The sequence below is a fragment of the Strix aluco genome, chromosome 9 (genome assembly GCF_031877795.1).
Source record: "Strix aluco isolate bStrAlu1 chromosome 9, bStrAlu1.hap1, whole genome shotgun sequence".
In the NCBI taxonomy this organism is placed as follows: domain Eukaryota; kingdom Metazoa; phylum Chordata; class Aves; order Strigiformes; family Strigidae; genus Strix; species Strix aluco.
Window position 1 is genome coordinate 13,218,428 of NC_133939.1, and position 21,970 is coordinate 13,240,397.

At 35.7% G+C, this 21,970-nt stretch overlaps 1 protein-coding gene across 3 annotated transcripts; it reads left to right on the forward strand.

The window, feature by feature from the left end:
- The first annotated feature begins 874 nt into the window (after nucleotides 1–874).
- Nucleotides 875–21,577, forward strand: DAW1 (dynein assembly factor with WD repeats 1). 3 transcript variants are annotated; one of them, XM_074834539.1, is made up of 13 exons: nucleotides 875–1,203; nucleotides 3,999–4,143; nucleotides 7,375–7,433; nucleotides 8,095–8,217; nucleotides 9,882–9,981; nucleotides 12,370–12,477; nucleotides 13,411–13,517; nucleotides 16,723–16,825; nucleotides 17,222–17,336; nucleotides 18,415–18,491; nucleotides 20,429–20,591; nucleotides 21,235–21,310; nucleotides 21,440–21,577. In XM_074834539.1, the coding sequence occupies exons 1-12, from the start codon at nucleotides 1,070–1,072 to the stop codon at nucleotides 21,267–21,269; spliced, it is 1,269 nt and encodes a 422-aa protein (XP_074690640.1). In that variant the 5' UTR covers nucleotides 875–1,069; the 3' UTR covers nucleotides 21,270–21,310; nucleotides 21,440–21,577. The 3 variants fall into 3 exon arrangements, with proteins under 3 accessions (XP_074690640.1, XP_074690641.1, XP_074690643.1); XM_074834540.1 differs by lacking the exon at nucleotides 21,440–21,577 and having other exon boundaries at nucleotides 21,235–21,345; XM_074834542.1 differs by lacking the exon at nucleotides 875–1,203 and having other exon boundaries at nucleotides 3,772–4,143.
- The last annotated feature ends 393 nt before the right edge of the window (nucleotides 21,578–21,970 follow it).

A 21,970-nucleotide genomic window follows, 5' to 3' on the forward strand; every position in this document is an offset into this window, starting at 1 on the left:
CGCGGGGTGGGGGGAGCTCCTGGGATGGAGGTTTTCCTCGGCCCTCTCATGGGCGAGGGTGGGAGTAAGCGGGGAGATCGCGCACCTGCAGCTGAACTGGCTTCAGGCGCGGGTGTTTTGGCACGGCGGGGGGTTGGGAGCCTTCCAGCTGGGAGCAGCTCGCGGCCCATCGGGGCTGTAACTGATGGTTTAGCATTGCAAAATCAAGGCAGTCTCATTCGCGTCGCAGTAGGGAGTTCAAAAGTGACAGTAGCTGGCACCAAAAAATGTGTATGCGTGGTCAAAAGGGCCGTTTAGGAAAAAGTTGCCACATATCTAACTTTTCTTTGTTTAGTGAATTTTCTGAGCAGAGCCCCGCTTTCAAAAGCTGTGCTGCTAAGTTGTCTTCATCATTTATCATGAGCTCAATCAGGAGACTTAAATGAATTTTCAGAAGTGAAATAAGATAGAGATGGCCAGCTCAGGAAGTGTATTGTAATAATGACTCTTTCTTTCAATTTGAATACTTTTCACATGGACTTGGTAAAATGCAAAATGACATAAAAATTATCATTTCACACAGAAAACCAAGGAGCATCTGAACTCCTTAACAACTTTATCAAAACAGGAAGCAATGTGGTTAAACATTTTAATACTTCAGCTCAAGTAGAAGGTGCAGAGGTGCCAGAGCATACCTAGAAATGGAAAGTGTGTTATGATTTTCTATACGTTACTGCACACAGGCCTTTGTGAACACTGAAATAAATATAACAGGTTTTGTAAAACGTGTTTTCCAGGCTTCTTGGAATACCAAACTACAGCAAGTACCTTCAGGACAGCTGCTCTGAAAATAGAACTGATGAAATAATTCAAAAAGTTGTTGGGGAGAAAAGAGCTTGTTCATTTCCAGAGTAGAAAAGGGCTCATAAATAATAATGTTTAATATCTTTTATATAAACACATCAGAGTTGTTCATCACCCTTGTAACACTCAGGAAGAACAGCCAACCTCCTTCTAGTTCCAAGAACTGGAAGTAGGTCTGCTGCAGTCAGTGGAGCAATAAAAGTTGAAGCACTGCTGTCTACAGTGCATGTTACAAAATCCCAGACATCTAATTCATACCTTTTTATCATTTTTTTTGTTTTTTAAAGGAATTATTCTGGATTATATACAAGGTGGTGACCCAAAGACCAGATCTATAGATCTACTTGATCTTAGACCTGAGTAAGTATGATATTATTTCAGAAAACAGCACTCTCTGCTGTTTCATAGCATGCTTATATACAACTCTATTTGATTGTTTTAAACATAACTGAGGTCAGCTATGTCTTTGTTCACTAAAACACACACACAGAAAAGAAAATAACATAAATCATTCTCCTACTATTTTAAATGCAGAATCTTGCATCCCGGCTGATTATTACCATCATGCTTTTCTGTTAGGAGGGGAAATCTCTTTCTGCTTATAGAATTACGATTATCAATATGCCTGTACAAAGCCAGCAGAAAAATCTAGCGCTTAACATTGAATTGTGGTGAATGACAGTTAGTTCTTAGGTTCTGTAATAGTCTTTCTGGTCTTCAGAAGGTTTTCAAAAAGTGGGTCTAACTCAGCCCACAGTTACAGTGGTTTAAATGATCTCTGTTGAAATTACTGGAAGTAACAACTACACATCAGTTCAGCTCTCTCCTGTTAATTAATTAAGCCTCATAACAACCATAGGTAAGGTGGTGTAAGATAGGCAAGTGATTCCCTCTCATATATTTGTGTGGAGAAACTTAAGTATCTGCTTCTGTTGCAAGTAATGGAAGTTTTATGGGGTTTTTTGTGAACCTAATTGCAGTTGGCTTCTTTGAAGGAACAAGTAAAGAGTGCATAATGTGATTTTCTAGTCTACAGATGATGAAAGAAATTGCAGGAGTTTGATATATCTAAAAATCAGGGACTGGCCTAATTGAAGATTAAAAAATACAATGTATTTCAAAATCAAGTTTAGATTTGATAGGATGTCTTTAGATAAGATAGAAGGCAGAGGTCACTTCACGAGGAAGCAAGTGAGACCTGATATGTGGAGGATGATACTCAGTCACATTTGCCTCTGGCTTTCAGACAGTTGGAAGGTGCCAGTCTGAAACTCTCATCTGTAGTCCTTGTGAGAAGTAGGATGAATGTGTTGTAATGAAAAAGCTGACTTAACAAGTTACTATGCTGAATGTGTAATTTATGCACCAGTACTTGAGAGGTTATTTGACTGGCTATTTTGTGCTTTTGGTGCCAGAATATAACAGCATGTCACAGAATCAGAGAATCATTTATGTTGGAAGGGACTTCTTGAGACCATCTAAAGCAGGGGCAGCTAGAGTAGGTTGACCAGGACCATGTGTAGTTGGGTTCTGAATATCTCCTGGATGGAGACTCCATAACCTCTCTGTGAAACCTATTCTGGTGTTTGACCACTGTCACAGCAAAAAAAGTATATTTTTGTGTTCAGATTGAATTTCCTGGGTTAGTTTTTTTTTTTATCACTTGTGCTTATTGGCTCTTGTCCTCTCAGTGGGAAGTACTGAGAAAATTCTGACTCCCTCTGCTTCATTCCCACCCATCAGCTATTTGTACACGTAAAAACTATAGAACACTTCACTAATTTGCATGTCATATCTAGTGGATTTTTTCACAGAACCTTTTGGCTGGCATCGAACACCATGCAACGATTATCAAGTTTTATTCAGTGCTCAAACTATTTCTTTTCCTTTTCTCCAGCTAATGGCTTCTTCTAGGCACCCAAAAGAAAAAAAGAAAAGAAATCTGAGAGCCTTAGTATGGTTTTGGTTATAGTAGTCAGCTTACATGCTCTACTCGGCCAGCTCTGGTAGGAAGAGCTTCAGACAGATAAAAAAATGCCACCATTAAATAAAGTTGCCAAAATCCATGGAGTTTATTTGGTGGAAGGGCATGAAGTAATATGATTGTCTCAATACCAACACTGATATGGAAGTGTCCTTGCATGTGGGCCAAAGTTAGTAGACAATGTAGGCTGCACATGTAAGATGAAAAATCCAAATTTTAAAATTATTGATTTCTGTCTACCTCAAACTGTCCAGCTTAATACTCTGGATAAAACCTAATGAGTCACTTTGTGAAAGAAATAAGTTGTCTGGTATTACTTAACAGGAGTATAACCACTAAGAGGATACTAATTTATGGGATTGTTAGTAGCTCCCATTCAGAGTACTGATACAGAAAATCCCCTTTAGACTGCAATAATTTACATACTAACAGAAATGCTAAGCTTTCTTGTTAGGACTAGTTTTAAGTGTTTGTTGGTGCTTTGACTGCTGGGTATTGTCAACGCTCACTTTCTCATGGATGGACAGGAATCAGAAGTTTATCTGATGATATGAAGAGATGATCCAATTCCACAGACTAGCTGTGAATCACTTCCTGGGAGCTCTATGGACACCAATAGACTGCAGACCATGTTTGTGGAAGTTGTTATCATAACTAAGAGTATATATAAGAACAGGCATAGATTTGTGAAGCCACAGACTGGTAATTTTAACAATTTCCATATATAATTTATCTTATTGCTACTTCGTGGGCAATTCACTTGGAATTTTTGAAATTCCACTTTAATAATTTAGATATTTATTCTAAAACTATCAGATTTTGGATACACGTCTCCCATGTCTGACCCTCTGTTGAAACCCTTTGAAAAGGTAAATTTCATGCCAAGCTAAAATTTTTAAAAGTTAAATCTTACCAAACAACTTCAGTAAGAGAGGGAAGAAAGTATAGAAACCAAGAAAGATTTATCCATATTTCTTTAAGCTATTACAGAATGAGGTAAATGTGTATCATTTAATTGCTTACTTCAGTTTCTCAGCAAATAAATAATATTCTCAGTTTTAAATTTATAATTATTGCCAAGGATGAAATCTGGCAGGTTTGGCTTTTTGGTTTTTTGTGTTTTGGGTTTTTTTTGCTTTTTTTTTTTTTTTTTTTCCCCCCTGATAATTAGCACAGATGTCATAGCCTTAGTAGAAGAAATTCAAAAACGAGAACCTCTCATCACAGTTTCGTGCAAGGAACACGTCATACATTTAGTACGAAGATTGCAAGAGAAACTAGGGGAAAAAAAGGATCACAAGTTCTATCTTTTTAAGGTCAGTGGCATCTTTAAAAATAATTTTGGGCATTTTTGGGGGTTTCAGTTTGATGTTGTGAGTATGTTTTTACTGCTGCGTATTGTGCCTGAGAGCAAAATGTGGACTTTATGACCAATTTATTGGCTCTTTTCAATCACCTCTGCGCCGTTTAGAGTGACTGAGTTTGGCCTGGTTATGTCTGCCAGGAATTCCCCCAAAAGGCTGGGAGGTGTAACTGTTCCTAGACACTGTTTACACAGGCTTATGTACAAGGGTGTGTTTTGGATGGAGAGAAATAATTCTCTTATTTGTCAAATAAGATTCTGTGGACCAGCAACACCCATAGTTGAGTTTCAACAAAACCTGTACATAGACCCCAAGTAAATTAGCTGTTGGGAAAGACCCCAAATATTGTCTTGTCTACTTGTTCTTCATTTTGTGAAAATTATGTGGGGTTTTTTTAATGTGTTCTGCTACATAGAGTAATACTGGTTGTCATTACTTTCTGCCATTACTATTATGTTTGAATATTGATAGTCTGATCTTCAGTACAGACAGCGCTTTACAAATTTGTTTTAAATTAATAAGCCTTTTAAGAACAATTATTAGAGTAACCTTTCAGGACTTCAAATCCAGGATTCAGCCTGTCAGAAGAGAATAGGTTTAATTGTGTTTAACTGTGGAAATAAAAATAAAATTGCTTCCAGAGATTGCATGTTGCGATCTGAAATAATTAAGTGCTGTGTCTTTATTGTGTCAGCAGATGGCAGTGTGTAGCTGCTAAAAATTGCTAGTCAGTGCTATGTTATTGATTGTTACCTTAAATTTAGAGAGAAAAGGGCGAAGTTTTGGTTTGTTTGACTAAAAGAAACCCTTTACATGTTGCTAGATATAACTTGGGTTCTTTTGACCAACGGTACACATCTGGGAGAATTCTGCAAAGATCTGTGTATTTAACCTTGGAAACAGAGCTATGTAAATAAGGCATATTAAATTTTAAAAGTTTCTGTTCTAAGGTATGCTCTTAACTGAGATAATGCCTTTCGCAAGATTTTAAAATTGTTCCTCACAAAGACTGACAAATCATTAAATGTTTGTTCAAATTTCAGTGTAAATAATGCATTTGTTCTTTGTTGGGTATAGTGCCATGTTTGATCTTCTACATTTGGAATTATTAGAGGCAGGCAAATCCAGTCAGTGCTGGCTTATTTCCTTCATTCAAGAGTAGTTAGAAGTGTGTGAAAAGTTTATGTTTCAGTTCCATTTAAGGCTTGTAAATGAAACATGAATATCAGGTGCTTCTGAGATACTAAAATATAAGAGGTGGGTGGGAGTGAGTTTTGGGTTTTTTTTTACCAAAAAATGTTCCGTGTGTTCGCATTTTTTGGAAATTCATATTTTTTCCTGTTGCACTGGAGCACAATCTTAAATGAGTGTATAAACCCATCTTTTTGTGATTTCCAGTAATTGTGGTGATCGTGGTGTGTTAGGCACCCTGCAGAGAAACAAGCTTTTGTAACAATTTCTCAGGTTTTAAACTATTACATAGCAATGGTATGCTGTAGTGATTTGCAGATTTTTATTTTAGGGACTGCTGTAGCAAATTTTGCAGAACCAAGGTACATTTTTTTTAAATATTGCCTTAGGGTTTGATTATTGTATCATTTGCACAAGCAATTCTTGCTGGCTTAGAGTTCTGTGGATGAAGCAACTGCAGCACTGGGGGGCATTGAAAGAACAGAATTAGTCCCATGATCTGAAATTGACTGTAAACCCATCTTGTTTTCCTCCCTTTTTTTCCTAATTGTTAAATATGTTTGTTGTTCAGAGTTGCCTGCATGGAGCCCTAGAGATGTCATGGATCAAATTTCCATAAATTTCCATAATTATCCATTCTCATATGCAGATATTTGTATACTGTGGCTGACTTCAAAAAAAACCAAAATGTTTTTGTCATTTCCACATCTTGATTGCCCATTCCCACTGCTGTAGCTCAAAGTACAACGTGTCTTACTTCCTCTAGAGAACAGAAATTGCTGTTTCTCTAACATAAAATAAGTTTTCTGTTTCTCTCTCTCTCTGTGTCCTTCACTTGATCATTGTTATTTGTATTTTGATTGGTCCCCACTCTTCTGAGTAGAAGATCTCTGAGCTCCTTTCGTTTTTCTTTTGTAGTCAGGCAGCTGAGAAAGCTAGAGATAAGAACAAAAAGTTGAAGCTCTTGTAATATGTCAGTGATTAAATGGCATTGCTCATAAATTACTTTTTCCTCATTCTTACACTACAGAGAAGACCTAGTGGACCACTGCTGTATTTTTAACATCCCTTTACTTCACTGTCAGCAGTTGCTGTGATTTCCCAGGTTATGATTTTGTTATGCTTTAGACTTGAGCAGAAGCCAGCTTGTAATAGGTGAAAGTTGTTCAAATGCAAACCCTGTTATGCAGTAGCCAGTTTATTAAAACACAAACCAGGTTATATCTTTTTGGGTGATTTTCAAAGTAACATGGCATGCTTTCATTGGCAGTATCTGACACCATTTTCACCTATGTTTAATAAATGTCAATGTGTATTATTATGGCTATGAGACAATTTACATGAAACATATACACTGTCTGATTAAAGGACCTTAAGAGCAATGTTAGAAAAACAGTGAGCTCCATAATCTACAAAATACAGGCACACATCATATTTTAAATTCCCTTTTTGAATTTTGTCCTGATAAGTACCTTTGTTATGGTTGTGCATTGCTTTTTTGTCATGACCTCATAGGATGTAGATGTAGTTTATTTCTGTTTTTCCTGTTTTGTAAAACAAAATCATATACTAGCTGAAAGCATCCCATAACTTAGAAGACTTAAAATACTCAATTCAGCTGGAGCTCTTGATTCACTATATAAGGCTTAGTATTGGGATTTCTTTCATCAGTGATCTCACCAGGCATGGTCTCCTCATTCATTTGATTTTGCCCTTTCAGCTCTGGTCAAGGGTTACTTTGCTGGTCTCAGAGAGGGTAGAGAAAAATCAAACATGGGGGAAAAGACAGTTCATTCAAGTAAAATATAAATTTGAAATCGATACTCTGAAACCTGCTGAGGCATGGGGGATTTTTTTAGTTAGGGATTAATGTATTACATCTGACAGAAGGAGGAGAAAATATTAACCTAATGAATATTTTGAGCAATTGTTTTGGGTTTTTTATTTGCATCAAATGTTGTTTTCTTCTCCCTCCCCCTGCTTCTATTTCAGGTACTTAGAACACATATATTGCCACTGACTAATGTAGCATTTAACAAATCTGGTTCCCGGTAAGTTGTTTTCAAAGTCAAAATACATAATCACTAATTGAAGTTTTGCATTTTTAAACTCAATTTTAAGGAAATTTCAGTGCTCTTATCTTGCTGCAAAACGAATTCAGCAGTGCTGCTTATAAGCAGCTTCAAGCATGACTGGGGATTAGATTTCAGGCCTCTGTGGGAGAAGCAATGGGAGATGCAAAAAGGTAGCAGGTGAGATTCAATTTGTGTAGTTTTTTTCTTCCAAGGTGATAATTTGTTGACAATTACCATATTTCAGAAAGAAGCATCTTTATGGCAATAAAGTGAATATTACTAAAAGCTAAATGAGTCTTTGACATAAATTCATTTGGGACTTTCACTGTAGTGGAATTTCATGTTAATTGAAATCACTGTGGGCATATGCCTAGTAATTTTTTCCTTCATGTTTTGAAAGCAGTAGCTTGCTTTCTAGTTGAAAAGCATTAAAGATTAGAAAGAAGGTTTTTTTATGAGTAATATTTTTTTTTAAAAAAAGGAACCTCTAGAGTCATTAATCTATATTTTGAGAGAAAGAAGAGATTTAGGGTCTGAGACAGTGATAACTGAAATCTGTGGAAATAACTCATTTGACTATGCACCATGACCAGTGAAATACTTACTGTATTCAGATATTAATTTCTCTTTACTTTAGCTTTATCACTGGCAGCTATGACAGAACCTGCAAAGTATGGGATACTGCATCAGGAGAAGAGCTACGTACACTGGAGGGACACAGGAATGTTGTCTATGCAATAGCTTTCAATAATCCCTATGGGTAAATCTATTTTCTCCTAGTTACATCATAATTGCTGATCATTCTGTTTTGCAAATACGGAACTGTTACTCAAGCTTTAACATAAAATAGACTATCTCAAATTGAAAGAGCTCAGAAATTGTCTCAAAATCTGAATTTGTAAAGTTCACCTATAGCTAATCGCCATGGGATGACACTGCATATTGTTTGTATAAGAGATACATTCAAGCATGTTTTCTGCTATAATTTTTAAAATCAAATTTAGAAATTGAAAGCATAAATTCCGTTAGATATTCAGTGTCTTGAAAAATACCTATATGGGTCTGTTTAATGTATTGAAACACAGATTTATTTCAATAATATCTTTGTGATCAGATTGTGTTCCGAATGTTAATCATTCTTTACTGCCTCCATGTAACTGTATACGATGCGTACTTGTGACAGCTTGTGTTGTTTTAGTTCAGGAGAAATAACATTTCTGTCATAACAAAAGTGGATTTTTCCATTTGCTATTACACATTCATTATTATTTAGGACATGATTTAGAAGTGTCACAGCTGTTGAGTAATTTTTAGAAAGTCCACAGGGTGCCGCCGTATGAATGTCAAATATGAATCTGTGTATCTTTTGTTCTCTGCAACAACTGTTTGCCCTAGGTTAGAATTGCCACCTGTTAGGTGAAGGGATTTACGTGTTAGCTACTGAAGTTTCATTATCATTTGCTTCCTGAGGAAGCTGTAGTGTGTAAGTAAGCCATTTTGCTTCACTGCAAAATAAGAGAAATTAATTCCTATTTTTATATTAAATCATATTACTTCTTTCACTGTCAGATGTCCTATTTATCAGTTAAGCAATATACAGTTAACATCAAGAAATAAATCTTAAAGATTTCTTCTCCTGAAGATTTGATGTTATTTGGAGCATCATAATTTCCTTCTAAATGAAAAGACTTTATCTAACCTAGAACCTGCTATGTCAATGTCTTCTGATATTATTCTTTATTTTAAAAAAGCAATTAATGAAATTCTTTTATATACTTTGAAGAAACTATTGTATGACAAAAATCTGTGCAAAGATCACTAACTGTAACATGAAAGTGGAGAAGTGATACATAGCAAGCAAAAACCTTATGAGAACCTTGAGCTACTTTTAAATTAAAAGTTCAGCAAAAGAAGAACTTTTTTTTCTGCTAATCTTCAGGTTTCGATACAGTGTCCCATGCTACATTTTCTGGGTACCTCACTCCAGTCTTGCTCTAACTGCAGTTGGTCGCAACACTTAAACTGATTTCAGTGGGAGTGGAGTTCGACCCCTGAAATTTGGGTAAACTACTTATAAAAAGAGTTTACAACTGTTGATAAACAGATGCTATCCGATGAAATGGCATAATTTTTAAATACATCTGGAAGTACAGTGGATAACCTCATTCCTAACATAGGTCAGTTGTGAACATTTCTGTGCTAATAGATAGCCACAGTGGCTCTTTTAGAAACTGATTACGTCTGCTAATGTTTTCCCTTAACATAACTTCTGTTTGAAATCCTGCTCCAGGATCTTGTAGTGAGGCAGAATGCACCAAAATGCATGCAAGCTTCGACAGCTGGGTATTGTTTCTGTGAGTTCTACTGTCTTTGAAATCAGAGGGGTTTTTTTCTAAATAAAAATGACATAATTTTTCCATTTAGTGACAAGATTGCCACTGGATCTTTTGATAAAACCTGCAAACTGTGGAGTACAGAAACAGGCAAATGTTATCATACTTTCAGAGGACATAGTGCAGAAATAGTGAGTACTGATGGATGTTTCTTATTCCTTTATGTTTCCTCACACCATCATGGATGGTTGTGGGTTCCAAGTCCCAGTGAGCTGACACTGGAAGGGGCAGCTATTCTGCTGCATCTGTGCACACATTCAGATATTGTGAACATTTCTGCATTGCAAGAAAAGATAGTCTGGTGGTTCTTAAGAAATAAGAATAAAATATTATATACAGTTTGAAATGATATTTTTAGTTTGTTTCAATTTCCCTTGTTTGCTAAATGTTAAAACATTTTTGAAAAATGACATAATCAGAATTTTCAATTTATTGCACATATTTATGTCTTGATTTGTTTACATATCTCATTTTTTTCTGGATATCTTGCATTGCCTCTCATGTTTGCAGAACTAAATACACAAGAACGTCATTGCTTGTATCACTGTCTTTCACACTGAGATCTGTACTTCGTGTACAGGAGCAGTTAGAGCCATAGAAGAATGAATTTCTGAAATTTTAAGTGTGTTGACTGGGAATATGTGGGATGCTGAAATGTCAAAGATGTATGAAATGAAAACAGTTTAAGCTTAAAAATGGTTTGTTTCCTTTTCGATGCACTAGGAGCACTATTAGCAATAGCAAGTATCTTGATGCACAGCATTCAGATTTAAAAGATCAGGGCAAATCCACTGAAACTCTTAATTTCAATGCAGAATATATTTTTTAACAAAAATAGCTATACAATCATTATTCAATAAAGCATTTCTGGAAATTGTTTCTGGAAACAATTGGATTTTAATTTGTAGATTGCAAGGCCTATAATGAGCGTAAGAAAATGGTGTTTTGCCTTGGTAGAAGGTGAGGTTGGTTTCAGTGGGTTATTGATTCTCTGGATATTTTGAAACAGTTACCTCTTGCAATGGAGAACCTGTTTGCTTATTGAGACAGGCTGCAGTGATTTTGCTTCCACTAATCAGTTAGTTAAGTTTTTAAAGGCCTCCCAATTTCTTCTGACTTCTGTAGGGGTTAGATTAGACCCAAAGTGTTATGAGTTGTGGTAGCAAGTAATTAGTAGAAGATAATAGCCAGGAGAAAATGATGTGTTTCTCTGAACGAGACCTGTTTCTGAAAGGCCATTATTGTGCATGATACATTGCTGGCAAGGGCATGTCCATAGTTATTCAGTATAAAAAAAAGAAATGGACATAGTGAAAATGCACCAGTGACCTCAACTACTGTTTTCCTTTTTACATGGCACCTCCTATTCTTTATTAGCAGAACAATCATATTGAATAACTAGAGAGAATGGGAAGATGACTGCATGTTTTTTTTAATGTGAAAAAAAAAATATTTGAGAATCTCAAAGAAAATTTTGAAATAAAGAAGTAGAATTTTGAAATAAAGGAAGAGAAAGAAGTAGAAGAAGATAAAAGAATCAAGACAATTTATAACAGGGTGGTGGACACATTAGTATGGGAAGCAGCAGTTGTCAAAATCTTCTCTGGTGCTTCCAGAAGTCACCCTGGGCATCACAATCTGTGCCTAGAGCAGAGAGCACAGCCTTCCTTTTGGAGATACCATGAGGAGTCTGTATCTGGCTAGTGGATTGCTCAGTATGGAGTTCAACAAAAAGGTGCAGTTGTGTCCCCCCATAAGATGTGCATAGGTGAATTTGGATGCCTTCTCTCTGGCATGTGGATCAGCAGATTGTAGGAAGTGGCATGGGTTCAACTAAAGCTAGAGTACTCATGTCTCCTAGGAGAGGTGTGCAATTAGGGGAACACATACTCCTAGGAAGGGGGGGTGCACCTGTAACCCACTCGTCCTCTCGCAGAGTGTGCATGCAAGAATGTGAAAGTGTATGTATGACTGAGACTTCTTGGGGTTAGAGGAAGAGGTTTAGAAATTTGTAGATGTTTATTAAGATTGCATAAGTTTATCTATTGTATTACAGGTACTGATACTGAATATGTAGTTCACTGCCAGTTAACTATGCACTGTTAATAAATTAACAAACTGCTTCAGTCTTGATTTTCATTAAAACTTTGTGAACTAAGTAATTTCTCCCTGTGACAAAAAATGAAGCACCTAAATAGTGAATTTTAATCCAGGCTCAGAAAACAATAGAGGAAATCTTCCAGTAAGTCTTGTTAATGCATTGCCATTGCAAAGCAGCCAATTAGTCCATTTGATTTGAGTAGTCATCCAGAGATATGTGATAAGGATTTGTTGCTCTTCTAGTGAGCTGTTGGAAGAACTCTGCAATTTTTCTGTATGCCATAAAATATTAAGTCAGACTTAATACTGTCTTATTTAAAAACAAGACATACTTGTCATGTTTAAATTATTAATTATTGAGAAAATATTTATAAATGCTCTCCTTTCTCACTCTTTCCATCCAACATTTCTTGCTACAGGTATGTTTATCATTTAATCTTCAGAGCACATTGCTGGCAACTGGAAGCATGGATACCACTGCCAAATTATGGGATATAGAGAAAGGAGAAGAAATAGTCACTTTAAGTGTATGTTTGCCTTCCTTATGTTTTTAAAGGTGTTCCTTGCTTTCTGTTTCAAAGCAGTTGCAGTTTCTTTTACCAGGTGGTCCCACAGTGACTGCAGTTATAAAACAGATTAAGAAAACTTGAAGGGAATGATAAAACTATGGTATTTTATAAGAAGTCCTACTTATCAAGAGACAGATTTTCTTACTTCAGTGACACTACTTGTATAGATTAGAACGCCTTCCATCACTCATTAAAACATGCTGCTATACTGTAAATTATGACCTCTTCTGCATTAACATAAAGTAACTCTAAGAACATTAATGTCAGACACCTTATCTGTGTGGCTCTTCTTCCTGTAAACATAAGCAGAGAACAGCCATCCAATTATCTCTTGTGATGTCTCTTTGCTCTATGTGGCTTGCTGGGATTCCACGGGTTCAGATTGGCCTATATTGGTGTGTATGGCCTATAGAGTGAGGAAGGCATTTTCTCTGCCTTGACTTTCTCTTCCTCAGAGCCCTGATCAGAGCAAAGAGCAGTGGAATGTGTGAACCTTTAGCTTCTAAAAATATGCTTACATTCATTTTTTCAACCCTCTCCACCAACACCAATGACAGTAGTTTACTGTAAATAAATCATCTGATTTCAGTATGTATTGGTGAACAAATGTGACTCTGTTTAAAGCAAATATAGGAAATGTCCAGTGATGTCATCAGTGCATAAGTGCTCACTGCTTAAGTGATGTGCCTGATTTTTTGCAGTTTGAATATTGACTATTCTGCAGTCCAGTAGATCTTCCTGTCAGAATTGTGATATACTGGACAAGACAGTAAATAATGTATTGAAGGGTTATAGAAGGATTATGCTGCTGAAAAAAAGCTGCTTGTTAAACTACATTAATGGAAAAGTCATAATTTGCATTCTCATACTCCTTTTAAAATATTCTCTTAGGGGCACTCAGCAGAAATTATTGCATTGTCTTTCAACACCACGGGAGATAGGATTATCACTGGCTCCTTTGACCATAGAGTGGCAGTGTGGGATGTTGACACTGGCAGGTACCAAAGTACTAATAAATACCATTTTACATTGCATGTTTTAATGACAAATCAGAGAGACAATGTTGAGCTACAAATTACAGACCTTGTATTTTTCCTTCATTTAGAGTATGCTTTCCTTCATCTTATCATTTGTTGCTCCTGTTCCCTTGATTCTTCTGAAAAGAAATGCTGCTCATGAAATGCTTTTTTATATGCTTTTTGTTCAAAATTTCCATCTTATGAGCACTGAGGATGCAGACAGAATGGACAGATCTTGTGTTTGTTGATGATGAAGTCTCCAAATAAGAAGATATTTTATCAACGTGGAAATTCATGATTTGGAAGGTGTCTAGACTGAACAGACTGTTTAACTAGAAAGACAGTATCGTTTATGTCATAGAAAATCAGTCTGGTCACGTTGTCTTTAAAACTATAGAGGGTCTGTTTCCTGTCTCACAATCCTTTATGTCAGTATAAATTTATAAAGAGGAGAAAATTTGGCCCATCTGACTGCAGAGAACAAAATGTCTTGATTATGATGCCAACAAATAATAATGTAGTAGCTAAATATGAACTTGTTGTATTATCCTCACAAATCCACTTGGTTTTTCAACTGGAAACTCAGTATAAGTAGAATAATAAAATGATTGCCCTGATTACTGACAAAGTAATTTATGAAGATAATGATTCTATTATGTTTTCAGAGGTCATGCCTTTTTTCTTTTTCTGAGAGCAAGGGGAATATCTCTGAAATTTATATATAAAAGGAAAGTGTGTGTATAGTGGTGTCTTGGGGTAATAAACAATGTCTATCACTTCAAAATGAGAATAATCATGTGATTTAAAAAATAATGTACACATAGTACATCATTTAAGGCTTGATCCTGTAAGTTTTCAGCTTATTCAACACCAGCAGTTTAACGTTTGGCATGTAAATATTTAGGAGGCACTCATTCAGCAACTTGGACCTTTGGATTCAACTTCATTCAGCCTGGTGTTCTTAAAAATATTTTTGTTTGAAAAGAGCTGCTACTTTGAGCTTCTTGTCTGAGCCTGCAGTGAAGCAAAGTCTTGGGATTTTCATGTTGCATTCCTTTTTTTCTAAGAAATTAATGTGGACTTCACATCAGCATCAATACCAGGAAGTGGAATATGAAGGAGAAAATTCTCATTTAAACACTGGCAGCTCTGGTAATTAGCTAGTGGGCAATATAATTGTGCCAGGGCCAGCATTCAGCCTTTTAGATGGCAGTTGGGCATGTCTACATTTAGTAATAATGAAAAATTGTAGTCACAAAGACTATGAGCAAATCATGCTTTGCTTTACAGGTTCAGGTAGATTTGCAAAAAGCTTGTATGTGAGGTTGTGTGTGCCTGTCTTTTGCCATATGAAATATATGAGAAATGCTGCTTTCCAAATTTGAGTTTGAACTTGATGTTTCTTTTTTCTTCAGTTTTATTCTGGATAGGTATCCAGAATTGTCCTGAGGGAAGTTGATGTAGGAACAAGAAATCTCAGAAAGCTTCAAGATTTTCTTCATAAAATGTTAAAGTTAAAATTAAAAGAAAAAAAAAAAGAGGGGGGAGGAGTGGGACGTGCTTTTGTAATACAGGTCTGTGTTTCATCAATAATTTCTCCATGGCAGATACAGTCAGCTATAGTTCCATTGAAGGTGTCTGCAGAGCTTCATTTGACAAATCCACAGCTTGTAACTGGGGTCAGGAGTGCTGGACACCAGGATGCTGAAAGAGAGACAGTTTCTTCTTATCTGCAATTATGGTGCAAATATTAGAGCATCCATGTATTAAATTTCACTGGAAACTGAAGGCTAAAGAAGTATCATCATGACTGAAGCTGATTTTTTTTTTTTTTTTAAATAATTTAAATGGAAAATTTTCATGGCATTTCACAAGCCCGTTTTCTGAGTTCTTTCTAATTGTGTATCTGGTAGTGGTTTCTGTGAGATGTTGCACACGTTGTTATTTATTTTGCTTATTGATTGGATATTTATGTTGAAGCTTGAAGCCTGGACTGCCTTTTTGAAATTTGGACATTAAAGCTTTTAAATTTTAAAATAAAACTTTTTTCATTATTAGGTATTTTGGGTATTAGGTATTACAATAACAGCAGTCTTAATGGCCAGATAATATGTTCACAAAATTAAGAAGTTTTCCACTGTTGTTTTCTGCTTGTTGATTTTTGTTTTTACTGTAAAAAGGTCTTCACAGTGCAGACCTCACAGTGTTAGAAAGTAAAAGGAGTAATTCTGTAAAATGACATGAGTATAATCAAGTTTTTGTTACCATAAAGAAAAAGAAAAGTCAATTGCTTAGGAGATTTGCTTTGCTGTTCATTTAGTATATACGTTAATTTAGTTACCCTTATATATCTTATGCAATGAATAAAAACATTTCAGTCACTTAAACTCATTTAGTTGTTTTTCTAGTTGTTGGTTTATCCATTAGTTAAAGCACTTTTCTATTAATGATACAGTGATATTAGCATTGTGATAATAACATAACTTACTAATCCTTTTATATATATAAAACAATCTTTTTTAGGGTTCATTACCTTATAGGCCATTAATTCATAGGAAGCAATAATGGCTAATTGTACCTTCTCTATTCAGCTAAAGCTGAAGAATTTAATGGAGGTAGTATTGCCAATCTTGTGCAGCAAGAAGTTTAGGATTAATGAGGATTAGAAATCATATTTCAGTTTGGCTGTCATTTGCTTGTTTCTTGAGAACATGCTCACATTAAGTACCTGATTAAGTTCCATTTGATCTTCAGTGGATTTTATAAAAGGTTTAGATTATATGGAGTTTTAAAAATGTACTGTTTACAGTTCGTTGAAGTAGGATAATGGGAGGGTAATGTGGAGAAACTTGCTGTATGTGTTTTGTATGTAGATGAATACAGAAATCTGTCTCTGGCACTGGAAAGTCATCACATTTCACTGGAAATACCTGCACTAAAATATTTTTGAAAGAGAAGGGAGGACTTTTCCATTCTATTCTTTACTGTCTCTCTTTCCCAAAGATGAAAAATGGAATTGATGTAGTACTAGAATCTTAAATGAGCTGTACTGCTCCCTTTAATTGCTTTAATGGATAAAATGGTGAAGACTTGACACCTTAACTATACCCTTTTATAAACTTACTTATAATTTATATATGTATATCAAAATACACACTAAAAATGTAAATTCTTCTTTTTGTAGGATGTTACATACTTTAATGGGTCACCGAGGAGAGATTAGCAGTGCACAGTTCAACTGGGACTGTTCTCTCATTGTCACTGGATCAATGGACAAAACATGCATGGTAATAAAGTGGAGTATGTACCAAATACAGCTACTTGATATATAAAAAGATATCGTTTGTAAATGGAAGAGCATTGTTTTAAACAAGTACATGTAATTCATTAAAGAATTTAGAACTAAGTGTAAAACCTCTAAGCTTATTCATTTCAGTGAAGTCCAGTTAAATAACAATATATATTTTAAGGCTCATTTAGTCAATACACTGAAGAGAAAAAAATATAGGACTTCATTAAACTGACTAAACAGTGACTCTTTATTGGTTTATACCCAGGTTTCATGTTAATGCATTATCAGGCATCAGAAATGGCCTATACATGTTGCTTTGTGGATCAACTAGATATCTATCAAGTAAATTAGTCAAAATAAGCAAAAAAATTACCCTTATTTATCTATGCAGCTTTGGAATGCTATGACTGGGACACATATAGCAACTTTAATAGGTCACAGTGATGAAATATTGGATGTCTGCTTTGATTATGCTGGCCAGCGTATTGCAACTGCCTCTGCTGATGGTAAGGGAAGTGACTGGGACTGCTATAAGAATTGCAATAGTAGCATGAAACACCTTTGTCCTTTTCCTTTGGTTTTGCTTTGAATGTAGCTTGATGAAAGGAGGAGTATCATGGCTCAAAAGTATAGATCAATCAATGTTTGTTCCATTATAGAAAGTTTGGCATTAAACTTAAGAAGTTTTCCCCAGTGAAAATCTTCTTCTTTTTCACACTTTAATCAATCAACATGTATTTCCCCTTTAACTTCAAACTTGCATGTAAATATTTCACTTGTGGCTGAAATGGATTTTAAATGTTTAGGTAAGTAGCTTTTGAGTGAAGTTTGATTTGGGTGCTCAAATTTAGGCTTAAATGAAAAAGGTCGTTGGAATTTTAATGGTGGATTTGCTACGAGGTTTTCCGAATGCACAGCAAGAGAATACACAACAAAGAGGTAGTGAAAGAAGCAATTTTGGTTTGTTATTGGCATGCTGCAGTTTTGCATGCTTATTTTTTTAGGAGTCGCAATAAGTAGTTTTTTGTATTCACCTGCACAGTGTTGTGTTATAGCGCATAATGACAATACCATATTATTTTTTACATGCCTGAGTGTTTAGATTTGCACTTTCAGAAGCAGGATACCAGACTGGATGGGGGGCACTGTTTGGATCTGTTTTGCTGTAGTTGATGAATTAAGACATAAGACAATGTAAAAAGTTTCCTGAAATATATTAATAGCTTATTAAATATAATTAACAGCTTAGTAAATAGAATTAGTATCTGAAATATAATGAAAGCTTTTTGAATATATTGTATATACATTCTGAAATTATAGACTTCAGCAGTCAATGTTCTATGTGGACATTTGTATTCACATTTTACAAGTTTTCCAGCAGAAACCATTAAGAAGTCAACCTTTTCCAGTCAGGTTACAGACCCTTTTTAACATACTTTTTCCTTGGGGGAAACTGTGTTAAGATTGTCTTCTATTTTGAAAACAAACCTGAGCATGAGGTCCTTCCAACTGTATTAAAGTGTTCTTATTGAAATGCATGCTTAAGCATAACAATCAAAAATGGCTCCTAATCTACTACTACAGGATCAGCAAGAGTCTATAATGCAGAAACAAGAAAGTGCATTGCAAAGCTAGAAGGTCATGGAGGTGAAATTTCAAAGGTAAGTTGTTTGTGCTTTGCACCTTTCTTATTTGATTACTTGTGACATCAAATCCACCAGTTATTCCATGACACAGGAATACTGTTAAAGAATGCGGTGGTAAAATCATGAATATTTAAGATTGATAGTTCTGGTTAAGAAGTTGTCTTTACTAAAAGAACATTCCTTTTGACTAAAAGTTATCAGTCAATGATTGTTTCCAACTCCCCCCTTCTGAGCTAAAATAACCCAGGGCGTGCTACTCCTACAGGCTCCACCAGGAGCCATCTCTCCATATTTTCATGTTATTTACTATTTGATTCTTTAGAATTGTGGTAGTTAACAAGCTACTTAAGAAGTCTGTCCCTCCCAGGGATGGATAACTGGCTTTGTTAACATTGAAATAATTGGTTTTTCTTACCTCTTTCCTTTTTCTGAAACAGTACATAGGTTGGGTCTCCACAATCACTTGGCAGAGGACAGGGGAGCAGAGAGGGAGATGCTGTCCAAATGTTCTTTTACAACAATCATAGTTAACAGAGCTTCTGCCTGACCTATCCTAAATTACGTCCTTGTAGTCCCCAGATCCTCTGACAGAATAAACACCAGTTTTTTAGTTTCTTGATGATGTGGCTGATGTGAGGCTTTTACCATCACCCTTATTCCTTGCTTCTATCAGATCTGCTCCTCTTTACTCTTTTTCATTTCTCTGCACACCTAATTTATGGAATGGAAGAGAAAAAACGTATTTCTGTGGCAAAACACATGGAGACTCTTGTTTTCAAAAGTGCATAAGGGACTTGGAAGTATAAAGCCTGTTTCAAAAATGACTTGTTCATGAGGAGTGTGCTCGTGTACTTTGCTGGAAGGCTTGTCTGGCTCGATTTTGAATTCAGTTCCAAATACATTTAGTTACTTCCAAAACTGTAAATTGTTTTCAAACTTTGCTATGCAACTTTTCATTATTCTTTCAAATGCATAGTTTTCACTAGCTTCCAGACTAGTATGTTTAGTCTGTGCTGCTTTTGTTTGATGTATTTTGTAACTGAAATATTAATATTTTGAAACTAGCATGGTTCTTAGTGAACAAGGCTCACATGCTTTCATTGTACTGATTTGACTATTATAATCACTCCGCTCAGAGAAAGAAGTTCACAAGGGCTAGTCTTTCCTCCCTTAATATAGTCACTGCAATGTTTCACAGTCAGTGTTGATGCAGTGAGGAATTCAGTCTGAATACATACTGACATGTGGGTGGCTTAGGGACAGCTTCTATCAGGGTCCTTAGTGGTGGCATGATTTCTTTGCTGGAAGTAAGAATCTGCTCATCTGGGAGCATGTTGAAAAGTCAGAATATTTTTGCGGATGTTCTGTGTAGCTGTGATCACTTGGGAAGGTTATTACTTAGAAATCAGATTTCTGGGGAACAGGCATTTTGCCCTCAGTTATTAAGCAATTTTACATTATATAATAAACCTGGTATTGTCCGGTTACTGCTATAAAAATATATCTGATTATCTGGAAATGTATGTAATTTTTGCAATGAATGTTTAACAAATATGAAGACATACTACAAAATGAGTTGTCTTCAGTAGAAGTTTTGATATTACAGAAACATATGTTTGATGGAGAAATCTAAAAAATATGTATAAATTTTACATTGGAATAATGATAACATTTAAATAAAGTTACAGTTGTAGAGCAATTGTGATTTGGGGGGATAATATTCTGAATCTTGATCCTATAGTAAGGTCACTGTATATAGAACTTTGTGCATACACACAAACTTTTCAGCCGTGGAAGTTTGCCAGGATGACTCTAGTGGAATACTATACTTAATTTTAGCTGAAAAGCTGAATGCAAGAGTTGCTGGTTTCTGTTTTCATTTTTAAATCACTAGATGTACTTCCTTTTCTAGGTGTATTGACTTGCTACTTTTTTCTAAATTTTTTTTAAAGGTTTGTTTTAACCCTAAGGGCAATTGTATACTAACAGCCAGCTCCGATAAAACAGCTCGACTCTGGGATGCTGCTACTGGACACTGCCTTCAGATATTAGAGGGTCATACTGACGAGATATTCTCCTGTGCTTTTAATTACAAAGGTGATATAATCATTACAGGTAACTAATATATTCCAATTTTTTTTTCTTTTGAGAGACATTTGAAATCTTGTTACGGTAAAATAAAAAGAGTCTGAGAAGTTTCCTGGGGCCATATCCCAAATTCAGTGACTTAAAATATAGTCAAGAAAAGCTAGAAACTCCCTTTTGAATTGAGGTTTAAGTGAATATGGCCATGAACAAATCTGTATAAAGTCATGGGCATACCCCACCATCTCTCCTATGGGCATATACTAGTACCAGACCAGTGACTAAGCCATTTTCTCACAATGCATTGCAGTGAGGGAGGCCTGGATGAGCAAAAGGCAAAGCTTTTTAAATGGGAGCACACCTTTTGTGTATTTGGCACTGGCCTCTGTTCAGGTTTCCTTCATTTCAGACAAAAAGTCATGGGAGTGGGAAAAGACATGAACAGAATATTTGTGATTACTTTGATCTTTTGATTGAACTACCAAAATATGGGATGCAGGATGATCTGAGATAAAAATATTGCTGTAGTTCTGCTGTCTCTTGCTAGTCATGCACAGAAAAAAAATTTCTGTGGCTCCTCAGCTTTCTGGGTAGATTGTTGATGTAGATGTTAACAAAAATGGATAAATTGTGTGATACAGCTAAATTATTTCTTCACAATGTGTATTACTAGGAAGCAAGGATAACACCTGTAGAATATGGCACTGACTGAAGAGGAGGAAAAATCCAGTTTGGTATATGCTTACTTTGTGAGTTTCATAGTCAATAAACGCAGTGTTTCAGATCTGTTCTCTTTTACCTTTTGTTCGCCTTCAGCTATGCGGAAGTAGAAAAGTTACCTGGATTCTGGTATGTTTGACTTTTCTGTTGTCTGGTAGATATGGAATTGCAGAATACTAGAAGTTGGAAGGGACCTCTGGAGATCATGTAGTACAACACCCCTGCTGAAAGCACTGTCAACCAAGTGGGCTGCCCAGGACTGACGTGGTTTTGAATATCTCCAAGGACAGAGACTCCATAGTTTCTCTGAGCAACCTGCTTAGTGTTTGATCACTCTTACAGTACAAAAGTTGTGATTTTTTTCCCCCTTATGTTTAAACAGAATGTTTTCTTGTATTTCAATTTATGCATGTTGCCTCTTCACTGGGTACCTCCAAGAAGAGTCTGTCTCTGTTACCTCACTCACCTGAGAGAAATCATCATTAGTGTGAATGAATTCAGTAGGATGGCCCTATTTATTTGTGTTACTTTTAACTTCTAACCCTTTTAATAAAAAAAATACAGCATTATAACAGTCTCAGCTCAGGTGTGAAAGGGGTGGTGTTATGCACTTGCTCTGAGTACTTGTTTTAATTTTTTTGTTGTATAATAAAATATTGATTCAAAATTCCAGTTTCCCTACTTGTAAT